Source organism: Sminthopsis crassicaudata, chromosome 3, assembly GCF_048593235.1.
Source record: "Sminthopsis crassicaudata isolate SCR6 chromosome 3, ASM4859323v1, whole genome shotgun sequence".
NCBI lineage: Eukaryota > Metazoa > Chordata > Mammalia > Dasyuromorphia > Dasyuridae > Sminthopsis > Sminthopsis crassicaudata.
The window spans coordinates 647,432,099-647,445,664 of record NC_133619.1 but is presented as its reverse complement, the minus strand read 5'-3'; the positions used below and the strand labels follow the sequence as shown (position 1 = coordinate 647,445,664).

Genomic DNA, 13,566 nt, shown 5'->3' with positions numbered 1-13,566 from the left:
AGGGAGCGAGGGGGGGCCCGTCCCAGCTGTTAGTGCTCATGTGGAGGGGGAGACTGGGGAGTGGGAGAGGGGCCTTAGCCAGTCTTGGACTCCAGTGATGGGAGGGAGTCTGTGAAGCGGGCAGTGACCAGAGGGACATGCATTCAGGGAGATGAATTTGGCAGCTGGGGGGCCAGACGGGACAGGAGGAGCCACAGGACCAAGACAGCTCTGGCCGTCCCTCTGGCGGGAGGTGACTGTGGCCGATCCGGGAAGTGGCCATGTCGGCGGGCGAGGGGATGTCTGCAAGGACTTTGTGTAATGTCAGCCATGGTGGATGTGAGGGTGTGGCGGTTATGGCGCTTGGGTAGGGGTGTTTGGGGTGAGATGGATGAGGAAGATGGGGATGTGGGGGAGGAACGGGCTCTTATGGTGGGGAGCCAGCCCCAGGGATCATCACCAAGAGCTCGAGAGGGAAGGCAGACGGTGTCCGAGGTTGCAGCATGGAGGGAGACCCCCTGGACTTGGCATTGGAGAGACCCCGGGCCACTTCAGAGAGCCCTTTCCTTTGGGCAGTGAACATGGAGCCTGGATGCTGAGTTTCGAGGGGAGGAAGCCGGAAGGAGACTGAAACCCAGGTGTAGATGGCCACTGAGGCCCGCAGAGAGGGCAGAACCCAGGCCAGCCCTCCTGAGGGTTTTCCAGGGGTGGGGATGCGGCCTTTGGTTTAGGGAAGGAACAGGTAGGAAGAGGGATGGAAGCTCTGGAAGACACTGGGCTAGACCAGGAGGTGGGATAGCCTGGGAGGATTTCTGCTCGGAGTGGCCTGGGGCAAAGCACCAAAAGGAGACATCTGATTTCTGGGAGGTGAAGGTTCAGAGCTTTCAGAGGGTCCTTTATAACTAAAATGCCGAGACTCCTGGAGGCAGCCATCCTAGGGAGAGAACTGGGGAGCAATCAAGAGGTTTGGAAAAGCTGCTGTGGGGAATGGGAGAGGGAGGCATTCAGGGAGAGGTCTAGGGCCTGGGCGCACGTGGGCCCAGCTGAGATCACAGAACCTGCGCTGTGTGGCCCAGACAGCCTGGGCTCTGATCCCTGCAGGCCTTGGGATCGGAAGCCACTGCCTCCTGGGAGCAGCCAGAAAAGGCCGAGGCTTGTGGGAGTCCTCCACCCCGAGTCCTCCTCATCTCTGTGGCCCAGTCTTGGTCTCCGTTCTCAGAAAATAAATGGTGAGCTGTGTGATAGGTCGAGACTCCCGGGAATCCCAGGGAAGGAGAAGCCTTTGGGGTCTCCAGTGTTGGGTTCGGTCAGATCCCATCAGCTTCAGAACCAGACAAAGAGAGTGCTGGGAGCGGAGCAGGGACCAGGGAGGGACCGAGGCCTGAGGCCCAAACCCACTTTTGCAGACTGGGCGAGAGCCTGGCATCCAGATAATGGGTTGGTGGCTGTGCCCTGATCCCTGCCTGGGCACCGAGCAGACAGTGGAAATGATTCAGTGCCCACTGCATGCTGGGCGTGGCACTAACCCTTGGTGCAGAAAGGAAGGCAGAAGTGCTGTCCTGAGCTCTGTTTGGTGTCCAAATCCAGAGAGGGTGTGGGGAGAAGCCTCAGGACTGAGCCAGCAAAGGAAGGCGTTTTTGTATGGAAAGGAATCGAGTTCAAGAGGAAATCAGTGGTTAGGAGGGAGAAGAAGAGCTGTTTAGAGGGGAGAGTAAGGTTGGTGAGGAAATAATAATCACAATAAGAAGAACTACCATGTTTAGGGCCTGCCAAGTGCCAGGTGATTCATCTGCGTCCTGTTTAAGCCTCACAAGCTTGGGAGGTAGATGCTATTATCATCCTTTTTTTAGATAAATAAAGAGGCGAAATGAGGCAACGGGATTTGGGGAACGTTGCAAATGAATCTTGATTTGAATTCAGGTCTTCTTGACACCAGACACAGGGCTCTGTCAGTTATGTGCTTAATTGTCTCATGGAAGAGAGTAATTTTGTGCCATAGAGAAAGCTTCAGAGAGGAGAGATGAAGGGATAAGAGATTTTGGAAGTCAGTCATCTGGGATTGGGGTGAATGGCAGACAAAGTGAGGGTAGGAGTGGAGTCATGCCAGTTGTATAATTAATTACTTGTATGGATCCCTTTCTCTTCTTGCAGCTATTCTTTATTTTTGTTTTTTTAAGGATTGAGGCAGAGATAAAGAAGAAAAATAATAAGAGGATATCTTGGAGCAAATGTGATGAATTATAACAAAATGACAGCGGGATAAATCCACCCATAAAAGCAGAGGAGGTAGCAGAAAGCATTAGAGAACAGAACCAGATAGCATTTTGTGTGGCAGAAAAAGCATTATGATGAAAAGTTGCATTCTGTAATAGCCTTTGGATCTGTGTCCTTAGACTCATTCCTCCGTCTCTCCTTTGACTTCTCGATGAGCACTACACTTAATTTTTTTTTTCATTTCATTTCATTTCATTTACTTATTTTTAAAAGCTTTTTTATTTTTCAAAACATCTGCTTGGACAATTCTTCAACATTAGCCCTTGCAAAATCTTGTGTTCCAATTTCCCCTCTTCCCCCCATCCCCTCCCCTAGATGGCAAGTAGTCTAATACATGTTAAACATGTAGAAATATATGTTAAACCCAATATATGCATACATATTTATACAATTATAGGAATACTAGACTTATAAAAGAATCCCAGGGAAAGGAAAAAGATCTACTTACACAATACAAAATTACAGCTTCAGTTTTTGTTGTTGCAAAGACCTAAAAAATTTCCCTTATGCTGGGAAATGACTGAAAACATAATGGTTTAATAATATAATGGAAGATTGTGGCACCAGAAGAAATGATCAAAGACAGTGTCAGAGACACCTGGGAAGAATTGTCTGAACTGATATAAGGAGAAGCAAGCACAACCAGGAGAAGGGTTTATACTAAAATGATAGGGATCAATGCAATGAACAGCCCTGACTCCAGAGCACTAGTTCCCTAAATCTTTTGGTTTTAGAACTTGTTTCAGAAATACTAATAGTGTTATGATGCTGGTCCTTCCCTCCCATTCCCCCACAATCATTTGTTCTCCTCATAAGGCTTCAAATTTATATATCAGATGCTTAGTATAATGACTCAGATGACTTTCACTCTACAAAGATCCAAATTAATATTTCATTATCCTTTGTAATTATAAAATTTTATTCTATTTTAAATTTTGGAATTATGGGCTTTCTATCAGAATTTTTTTTTTTTTTTTTTAACAAATCCTGCAAGATTTCAGTTCAAATTCATTTGACAGATTTTGTTGAATAGGAATAGCATTTTTAGTCCAATGTTACAACTTGAAAAATGTTGAAATTTCAAAATTGGGTTTTTTCCTTTGGATAAAAGTTTACAGTATTAGTTCAATACCGGATAAACCCAATTCTCAATTTGATTCTGCATTAAGTTGATTACTTATGATGACATAAATAGGACAATGATAACTAACATTTATATAGCGCTTGCTAGTTACTCTGCTAAGTGCTTTACTGAGATCATCTCATTTGATTTTCACCACTATTGCATTGGGAGTAGATACTGTTACATGCAGTTGACAATCGAAGAATTGGAGGCAGTTAAGTGACTAGCCCAGAATCTCAGTGCTAGCAGGACACCGAGGTGCAATTTGGACTTGGTTCTTCCAGACTGCTAGGCCCAGCTTTGTTTCTCTCTCTTACCAGATCCTTGCTTTATAGAAGTTCACATTATACACATTCCACCCTCTTGGGCTGCAGAGCCTCTTGTCTGCCTGAGCCAGGGAGGCAGTGACCAAGGCCTTTGCTCCAGACACTGAAGTCATACCAGCTTCTGAGGGGAGGAGGGGTCTATAGAATAGCCCATTCATGTTAAGTGATTTTGATTCATTATCTGATTGCAGTGTCAGTGTTCCCTTACACATAAATAAGGTGAAAAGGCTTCGGGGAATTTTATAAACTTTCTTGTTGAGATAGAAATGTGTTTTGTTTTGAGCAACAAAAATGATTATATATTAGTTACCACATAACAGATAATTCTCCATTGGCTAATGATAAGTAGTATACCAAAAGGTAACCGTAGTTGAATTTGAATTGTGTGTGTTGCTTTGGTGGTGGTTGTTGTGTTGCTGTTGTTTGGTTGTTTCAGTTGTGTCCGACTCTTTTCCATTTCCTTCTCCAGCTCATTTTACAGATGAGAAAACTGAGGCAAACAGGGTTAAGGGATTTGCTCAGTCACACTGATATTAAGTGCCTAGGGCCATTTTGAATTGAACATCTTCTCCAGGCCTTCTCTCTGGCACTATGGCACCAGCTCCCCTTGGATTATTCTTTTTTATATACCAGGTACAAGTATACACACACAACTCTAAAGATATAACTTCTTTGTACCACTGTACACTGGCTACACTGTTACAGAAACTCGCTGGACTGACTGATCTGGGTTCCCTTGACAAATGGAGGAACAGCCACATAAGCACAAGATAAGTTCATCCCAGAAAGTGGCCTTAATTCTGCAATGAGAGGCAATATAAGAAATGTTTTTGTAGACTCTCTGATGGTCCATTGTGTTTTCCAAATGGCTTGGAGTACATAAGTTGCAATAGAGGAACATAAACATTTGCTTATCCTGAGATAGTTCTTGCGAAGCTTATATGATGAGGTTCCAGCAACCATGGAAGGGAGCTCCCTGGGAGCAGGATATAGAAAACATACCGGTGACCATCCGTGGGGAGCTAATTTGTACTTGTATGGCAGTGTAGACACACTGAGGTCAGGTTCAGAAACCAGAACAGTATGTTGCACTTATTTAGAAGCGGTCAGTGATTGTGGTAATCGTTGCATGAACGCCAAAATCATTTTTTACTCCATCATGATGATTTGGAATTATTCCACAACAAAACTTATTATGCCCATGCGTGTTATCTTGGTAACAAAATTGGACATTTCTTTGCTGCATAAGGTGCCATCAAAGAGTTGTAGCTAAAACCCCTTGGACATCATCCTGAACCTCCAGAGTTTTCATGAACCACTAAATGGGCCATGGTACTAGACGACCAATAGTGAATCATGTTACTTCCTGACAGAAGGATCTTGGACTCAAGATACAGTGTGAGACATTCTTTATGATAATGAATGTGTATGAATATTTAACATATGTACACTAAAATGGCCTAATATCTTTGGATCTGAATAGAAAAGAAGAAAAGTTGGATGTAACACTGACAATTATCACGAAAGGTTAAGAAGAGTAAACCTATTTCTCAACTTAGCATATGAAATTTACCAAGAATGACCTTGTGGTAGTGCATCCAAAGTGATCAGTACAGAATAGCAGGAAGAGAACCTGAGACTGGCAGAGCTTTAAAGGTAATCAACCACACGCATTTGAAGAAAAGATAGAAAGTGCAGATGGAAGTGGAGAAAGGCCATCTAGCACCATGGACAGAGCATGCTCAGTCACAGGTGTGAGTTCTAGTCTTGGCTGCAGGGCTGTTGATCAGGATGAGCCATTATGAGCTTGTGGCCTAAGTTGGGAAGGGTAATGAGAATACTTGCCCTGCCTTTGTCACAGGTTTGTTGTGAAGATCCAGTGTTATTGTTTGTGAAGATCTTTGTGATCAAATGGCATTTCCACAGATTGAGTCTGTGTGTTTAAGTTTTAAAACTTTTTTTTTTTTAATTAGGGAAATAGAATATAAATCAGTTTATTTTCTGCCATCAGAGAAAAGAACATATATTTATGTGTGTATGTCTTTCTGTATATATGATTGTTTGTTTTCTTTAGATGTAGAGACCAGGTTTGAAGTGAATGAGATGACTACAAAGCTGAGGATTTTTGTGGAAGAATCTGGCCAGCAAAGATTCATGAGTGATGGTCCCTGTGACTTCAGTTTGAGAAAAATCTGTGACTCTAATATCACGGAAGATAAAAATCCAAAGAGTGACCATCAAGTTGATAAAATTGGAAAGGAAGTCAATCAGTCTTCAGTTCTAAATCACCATAATAAAATGACCTCAGGGAATGACTGTTTTCAGGGTAGTGAATCTAGCAAATGCTTTAATGAAGAGAGAGAGCCTTTCCAGTCCCATGAGAAGCGTCCTGAAATACAGCTATATCAATCTAATCAACAAAAAATGGCCTTCACCTCAAATTCAGACCTCATTAGACATCAAAAAAGTTTTACTGGAGAAATGCTTTGTGTAAGTAATAAGGATGGCGAAGTCTTCAATGAAAACTCTAAGCTCATTGGTCATCAGAAATCTCACATTACAAAGGTGCCTTATGAAAAAAATAAATGTGAAGCAACCTTATCCCATCACTCATCTCTTCCTCACCATCCTAGAACTCATACTGAACTGAGAACATATGTATGTAAACAATGTGGAAAAGTCTTTGGTCAGAACTCAGATCTAGTACAACAGAAGATTCATACCGGAGAGAAATTCTATAAATGCAATGAATGTGGGAAGGGTTTCAACAACACATCACTCCTTACTGGCCAACAGAAAAATAAACAACACACTGGAGAGAAAACCCATAAGTGTGATCAGTGTGGAAGAGCTTTCAGATACAGCTCCAGTCTTGTTTTACATGAGACAATCCATAATGGAGAAAAACCCTTTGAATGTAATCAGCGTGGAAAGGCTCTCACTGAGAGGGCCACTCCTGCTAAACAGAAAATCCAGACTGGAGAGAAACATTTTAAATGTATTCAGTGTGGAAATGCTTTTACTCATAAGGGCCATCTTACTTTACATCAGAGGATCCACATTGGAGAGAAACCTTGTGAAAGTGATCAAATTGAAAAGATTTTCACACCGAGGGCCCATCTTGCTTCACATACAAGAGTTAACACTGGAGAGAAACTTTATGAATGTAAACAATGTGGAAAGGCTTTCAGATGCCGATCCCGTCTTACTGATCATGAGAAAACCCACACTGGAGAGAAACCTTACGAATGTAATCAGTGTGGAAAGGCTTTTACACAGAGCTCCAATCTTGCTGTACATCAGAGAATCCACACTGGAGAGAAACCTTTTGAATGTAAACAGTGTGGAAAGGCTTTCAGATATAGCTCCAGCCTTGCTAAGCATCAGGGAATCCACACTGGGGAGAAACCTCATGAATGTAATCAGTGTGGAAAGGCTTTCAGAATTAGCTCCAGCCTTGCTACTCATCAGAGAATCCACACTGGAGAGAAACCTTATGAATGTACTCATTGTGGAAAGGCTTTCAGAATTGGTTCCAGTCTTGCTAAACATCAGAGAATCCACACTGGAGAGAAAGTTTATGAATGTAATCAGTGTGGAAAGGCTTTCACACAGAACTCACATCTTGCTGCACATCAGAGAATACACACTGGAGAGAAACCTTTTGAATGTAAACTATGTGGAAAAGCTTTCAGATCCAATTCCAGTCTAACGGATCACCAAAAAATCCATAATAAGGACAAACTTTATGAATGTAATCAATGTGGAAAACCTTTTACAAAGAGCTCCAGTCTTGCTGTACATCAGAGAATTCACACTGGGGAAAAACCATATGAATGTAATCAGTGTGGAAAAGCTTTTACACAGAGAAACCATCTTTCTGTACATCAGAGGATCCACACTGGAGAGAAACCTTATGAATGCAATCAGTGTGGAAAAGCTTTTAGAATCAGCTGCAGTCTTGCTAAACATCAGAGAATCCACACTGGGGAGAAACCTTATGAATGTGATCAATGTGGAAAGGCTTTCACACAGAGGGCCAATTTTGCTAAACATCAGAGAATTCACACTGGAGAAAAACCTTATGAATGTGATCAGTGTGGAAAGGCTTTCACAAAGAGCTCCAGCCTTGCTATACATAAAATAATCCACACTGGAGACAAACCCTATGTATGCAGTCTGTGTGGAAAGGCTTTTGAAAAGAATTCCAGTCTCGCTGCCCATCAGAGAATCCACTCTGGAGAAAAGTCTTAGAAATATAATCATCGTGGAAAGGTTTTTAGAATCAGCTGTGGTTTTAGTAAACATCAGAGAATCCACATTGGGGAGAAACTTTATGAATGTGATCAATGTAGAAAGGCTTTCACCCAGAGGGCCACTTTTGCTAAATATCAAAGAATCTGTTTTAGAGAGAAACCTTACAAATGTAATTAATATATTAATGGCTTCAAGCAACAATCATCTGTTATTTTCCTTTTGAGAATTCATATTGGATAGAAATCTCATCACTACCATGTATGAGAAATGGCATTCAAATGGTAGTCAAAACCTGTTTGGTATTAAGAAAATTCATTCTGATAAACATCTACATATGGATTCCATGTAGGAAGACTTTCAGCCAGAGAACATCTCTGTTTTATAATACAGGATTCATTATAGAGAGAAGCCTTATTCATAATGGAATGATAGCATATAAAAGTAGTGATTTTGGGAAAGGCTTCACCTAGGAGTCATGCTTGACCATACATTGGAGAATCATGTTGAAGATAAAACTTATGGATCTTATTAACAAGGGAAAGACTTAGACTTCTCAACAGAAGAGACCTCAACAGATTTCATACTGTGCATAGAAGCCTAAAAGTGCAATGAATTTTTCTCTGAAATCCTAATATTTGACCTTACTTCTCAATATTTCCTGGCATTCATACGCTGTAATTTCTTTAGCCATTACCCAATTAGTTGGTACTCACTTTGTTTCCTATTGTTTGCTGGCATGAAGAGTCCTTGTATAAATGTTTTGGTAACTGTTGGACATTAGTTTCTCTCATGCTTTTTTTTAAGCAATTAGGTGACCCAGTGGATGAAATGCTGGGCTTTGAGCTACAAGGCCTGAATTCCAGTTCAACTTTTTGGCACTTGCTAGTGGTATATGGTCCTTGATAAAGTCAAGTAATCTTTATCTAAGTTTCCCCATCTGTAGAATAGGGATAATAAGAGCATCTTTCTCCCAGGGTAGAGATGAGGATTAATTGAGGCAATATTTCTAAAAGTTTTGCAAGCATTAAGTCACAGAGGAAATACTGTTTTCATGATTACCATTCCTTGGATCATAAGTCTCATAGTAAAATCAGTTGGGTAAAACACAGTTTAGTAATTTCTTTTAATTCAAATTGACCTTTGGAATAGAGTAGAAGATATCAATTGTAATGGGATTAAATTCTGCCCCAGATGCTCTAGCTCTGTAACTGAGCAAGGAGCAACCTTTCTCGTGTCTCACTACTCATCTCTAAAATGAAGAGGTGGGATGCAGTAGTTTCGATGGTCCCTTCCTACTCTAAATCTGTGTTCTCATTAAAAATATGTTCATATGTCTCTTTCCCACAGGCTCTTCCTATATTCTAGGAAGGAGACTTGGCAGGGCCAAATCTTAGGCTTTATCAGAAAGCAGTAGTCATCAAAAAAGATTTTGCTCTACTTAAAAATAAAAATCTTGAGAAATTGAAGAAATTTTTAATATACAAAATATAAAGCATATTCAAAATATAATGTTGTATTCAGTCAATTCAAACATCTTCACTTTAGGTTAGTACTTACTAATCATTACACGATTCTAGAAATGGGAAGTATACTGACAGAAAATAAATAAGACCTAGCATCTCACATTGTAGACCAAGATTAGCTCTTAAAAAAACCCAAATTAGATATAAAATGTCATCTCAAACAAATCAGAGGAACCATAAATGAGATATGGTTATAGATAATAGAAGATTTCATCTCCAGTTAAGGGACAGAGAGGATAACAGGAAATATCAAATGTGACTTCAGACATTAGTTGTGAGTTTCAGGGCAAATCATTTAACTTCAATTGCCTCCAAAAAAAAAAAAAGATTTTTAGATTTCCAAAGGTGATTAGAAAATAACCATCAGAAATATTGTAGAGAATTTATTTTCCTCAGTTGTGTAGATTGGCATTTTTCATTTCATAGAAAGAAAAGCATCAAAAATTTGACAACCAATTAACTGTAAAACATATTTATGGCAAGTTTCTCTTATAAAGGCCTTGTGTTCAAGGTATAAAAAGAACAGGTAGAGATTATATACAGGAATATAAAGAATAGATAAAATAAACATTGGTTGATTTGTTGTTGGCCTTCACTCTCAAATAGGACCAAAATGATACCAAATTGGAGGCGAGTTACTGTGTCCAGTTGGAGCTCAAAAGGCCCTACCACAAGGCGGGCTCAAATAGTCCATATGAATATTTGGAGTGGAGATCCTTCTAAATTTGGGCATCTCATCTTCTTTTTGAGCTATTGCAATGATGCTTTGCTACTAGAGCATAATACCTTTGATGTGGGCACACTGTACTGGGTTGTCCTTTCATAGCATCTCCCATGTCATGCAATCAATTTCACAGTTCTTCATAATAAACATGGTCAAAAGCTATGGACATTTTTCAAAAGAAGAAATGCAAATTATCAACCACCATATGGAAAAGAAAATTATCTTACAGTCCCTAATCCAAATCACTAATAATTAGATTTAGGGACAAGTGAGTGGCTTGGTGGATAGAGCATTTTCAGATTGTTAAAGGTGATTAGAAAATGAGCATCAGACATATTAATAGGGAATTGTAAGATTCAGGGATAGGTGAGTGGCTAAGTGGATAGAGAGCATTGGCCCTATAGTCAGGAGGACCTGAATTCAAATGTGACTTCAGACACTAAATGTGAGTTTCTGGGCAAATCACTTAACCTCAATTGCCTCAAAAAAAAAAAAAAAAAAAAAAAATTCAGATTGCTAAAGGTGATTAGAAAATGAGTATCAGAAATATTGTAGGGGCTTTGTTTTGCTCAGTTATGTAGATTTGCATTTTTTTCTTTTTCATCTGGGAGAGGGCATATCAATAGAAAAGAAAATAAATGTAATAATTAAAAAAAAAAAGCTGAAGCAAAAATGCTCCAAGTCAGTAATTAGATAAATGCAAATTAAATCAACTCTCAGACTTCATCTTATCTGTATGATGCAGTTGACAAGGAAAATGAGAAAAAAAAAAGTGCAGGAAGGACTGTGGGAAAATAATTTTCTGTTGGCAAAGTGGAGAAGTCCTCTGCCAAATCATGAAATTAGGGATGCTTTCTGATTCATTGATACCACTAGATGGCATGTTCTCTTAAAGGAAAAGGACTCAAATATACCCAAAATAATGACATTAGTTCCTTCTGTCATGGCTAAGAACTGGAAAATCACATGTGATGTCCCATAATAGGGCTGTAGAGATACAGCATAAAAAGTACATTTTGGGAAAGGAACATAGTGTGGGAATTTGTTTTCCTTCTCTATGTGACTTCATTAGTAATCTTTTAATTGTCGACTTTTTCCACTTTTGGGTAGGAGAGGATAGCAGTGTGAGAGGGATTAGGAATAGCATTGACCTTTCTATACCTTCTATGTGCCAAAGTATGAAGGAAATTGATGGATTGTAATAATATTTACAATAGGATAGAAGGAATGAGAACAGATCTAAAAGTGCCATGTTGAACTTTTTATTACTCAAAAATAGTCAAGTTATGCATATTAGAACTTGTTTCATGTACAGTCTTTTCCCCTTCTATTTTATGTTGTTTTCAAGATGTTTGTTTTATTTCATGTTTGTGAATTTCAAAATTAAAAAAATATATTAATCATTTTTTTCATTTTCAATTTTGAAAGCATGACATGAATTGGCAAAATTATTTTCAAATGACTTTCTTTTTGTTAGTGCTTTAGAAGAATTCATTTGTGGTTATCAAGATTTTGGAAAACTCCCATCATCTATTGAAGGATAGCTCTTGCTACTCTTTTGAGTGTCAGTTTTCTTCATATCTTGAATATAAATGACTTTTCCTGTTCATTTTTCCTGTAATAGTTTATTTTCCACTCTATAATTTCTTTTTCAATTTGACCTTTATTTATTTTATTTAAACATTTAAATTTTATGTATTTAGAATTAGCTGAGTTTTTTTTTTTTAAACCTTCATCAGTGAAGGAAATAGTCATCTTCTTTTCTTTTATTAATTAGGTTTTAAAAAAAATGTTTTGGTTCAGAAATTTTTCTAGCCAGTTGTTAAAAGTGCTTGAATGTTTTCTTTTTTTTTTTTACTAGTAAAAATTCCATGTGCCTCTGCCACCCACAACTCCCATTATAAATATGTATAATTGAGAAAAAATTTCCTGCATTGTTCTCTCCCCAAAATAATATATTTGTAAAAGTTCTATGTGATGTTAAAAATATGTATATTCTTGAGCAGTTCCTATTTAGAAAATGCTGTTCCTATTTAGAAAATCTTTTTTGTTCTAGTCTTGTTGGGATATTGTTCAAGTCTCATTTTCTTTGTGCTGTGAAATTGAGATAGGGACATTGAAATATTGTCATTTTGCTACAAAGTTTTATAGTGCAGTTAATGTTTCTTTTATAAAATGAAATGTTAATCAATTTTAGTAGTGCTATTGGTTGGCTCTCTATAGTTCTTTTTATTCTGATGTAATTGTTTATTTCTTTCCATGTTTTCAATGATTGTTTCTGCTTATTGTGATAGCATGATTAAAACAGCTGTTTTCGGGTTTACCTAATTAGTAGTACATTTCTCCCTTATCTCTGCTCCCCCCAGACAATCATTTTTATTCTGTGTATTTAAAAAAAATGTCTCATGTAAGCAACATTCTATAAGGTTTTTTTTTTTTTTAATGTAATCTATCCCTGTTTTTTTATGAGATAGATTTATATCTCCCTCTCATCCCTACATGTTAATTAAGCCTTTCACTAGATTCACTTTTTTGCTTATTCATCGCTTTTTATTGCTTACTTTTTTGTAGATATTTAATTCTCCTCTTTTGTTCTCATTATCAGGTAGAATCTTCTCTTCAAACTATTTTATTTCTTTTAAAATTTATTTTTATTTTCTGGTCTTTTTCCTTGAAAGGATTTTCCCTTATTTCTCTTTTTTATTTATTTTTTTCTGACTATTCTATCCTTTAGTTTGGATTCATGACACTTGCATGAATTGGTCCTTCCTTATTTTCTTTATTCTTTATGACATTAATACTTTTGAGATATCAGTTTTGATTTCCTTCTTCTAAAGAGATTCTGCTGTTGCTTTGGGGATATTTTCCTTGAGCCCCTTCCTTTTTTCTTGTTATTTTTCTCTCTTAGAAATAGGAATTCTTAATAAGGAGGAACTTCCCAATTGTCGGAATCCCCCTGGACCTTGATCGTTCAGTCCATTCTTGACTCTTTTCTTCCCCATGGTCATCTTTCCCATTGGCCCTGACATCTCTTCTTTTAATCCATGCCTTTCTACTCTTTTGGGTATCAGTTGCTCCTAAAGCTGATTTCTCTTCACCTTAGACAAGATGAATGACCTTGTGTAAGCAGCAGATCTGACGAGAAGAGCTTTTAGAAGTTCTCCATCTCTTTTTAGATGATATTGCTTATCCAATGGATGCATTTATCAGTGGTACTCCCTCCAGCCACTGAAATGAGACGACTCCCCCCCTTTTTTTTGCCTCACCCTTTCTGCTGTAGGTGCTCTCATTTCTGAGAGACTACAAGAATCAGTTTCCTTTGTCTTGAACTTTTGACTTTATTAAGGTATATTATATATT

General features: G+C 38.6%; 1 protein-coding gene and 1 long non-coding RNA gene across 5 annotated transcripts in view; both read left to right on the top strand.

Annotated features, from left to right (window-relative positions):
* LOC141564566 (uncharacterized) overlaps positions 1-13,566 on the top strand; it is a 76,344-nt gene that overhangs the window by 14,800 nt on the left and 47,978 nt on the right. The window contains exon 5 of one of the 4 annotated variants that reach the window (XM_074307179.1): positions 5,777-10,938. The exons of the other annotated variants lie outside the window; for them this stretch is intronic. Within the exon in view, the coding sequence (XP_074163280.1) occupies positions 5,777-7,956 (2,180 nt within the window). The 3' untranslated portion in view covers positions 7,957-10,938. Of the gene's footprint in view, positions 1-5,776; positions 10,939-13,566 lie in introns of those variants that run through there. 4 annotated transcript variants of the gene reach the window in all.
* On the top strand, positions 50-3,170 carry LOC141564571 (uncharacterized). Its single transcript, XR_012488654.1, has 2 exons — positions 50-1,208; positions 2,157-3,170. It is a non-coding gene; the product is annotated as an uncharacterized LOC141564571 (long non-coding RNA).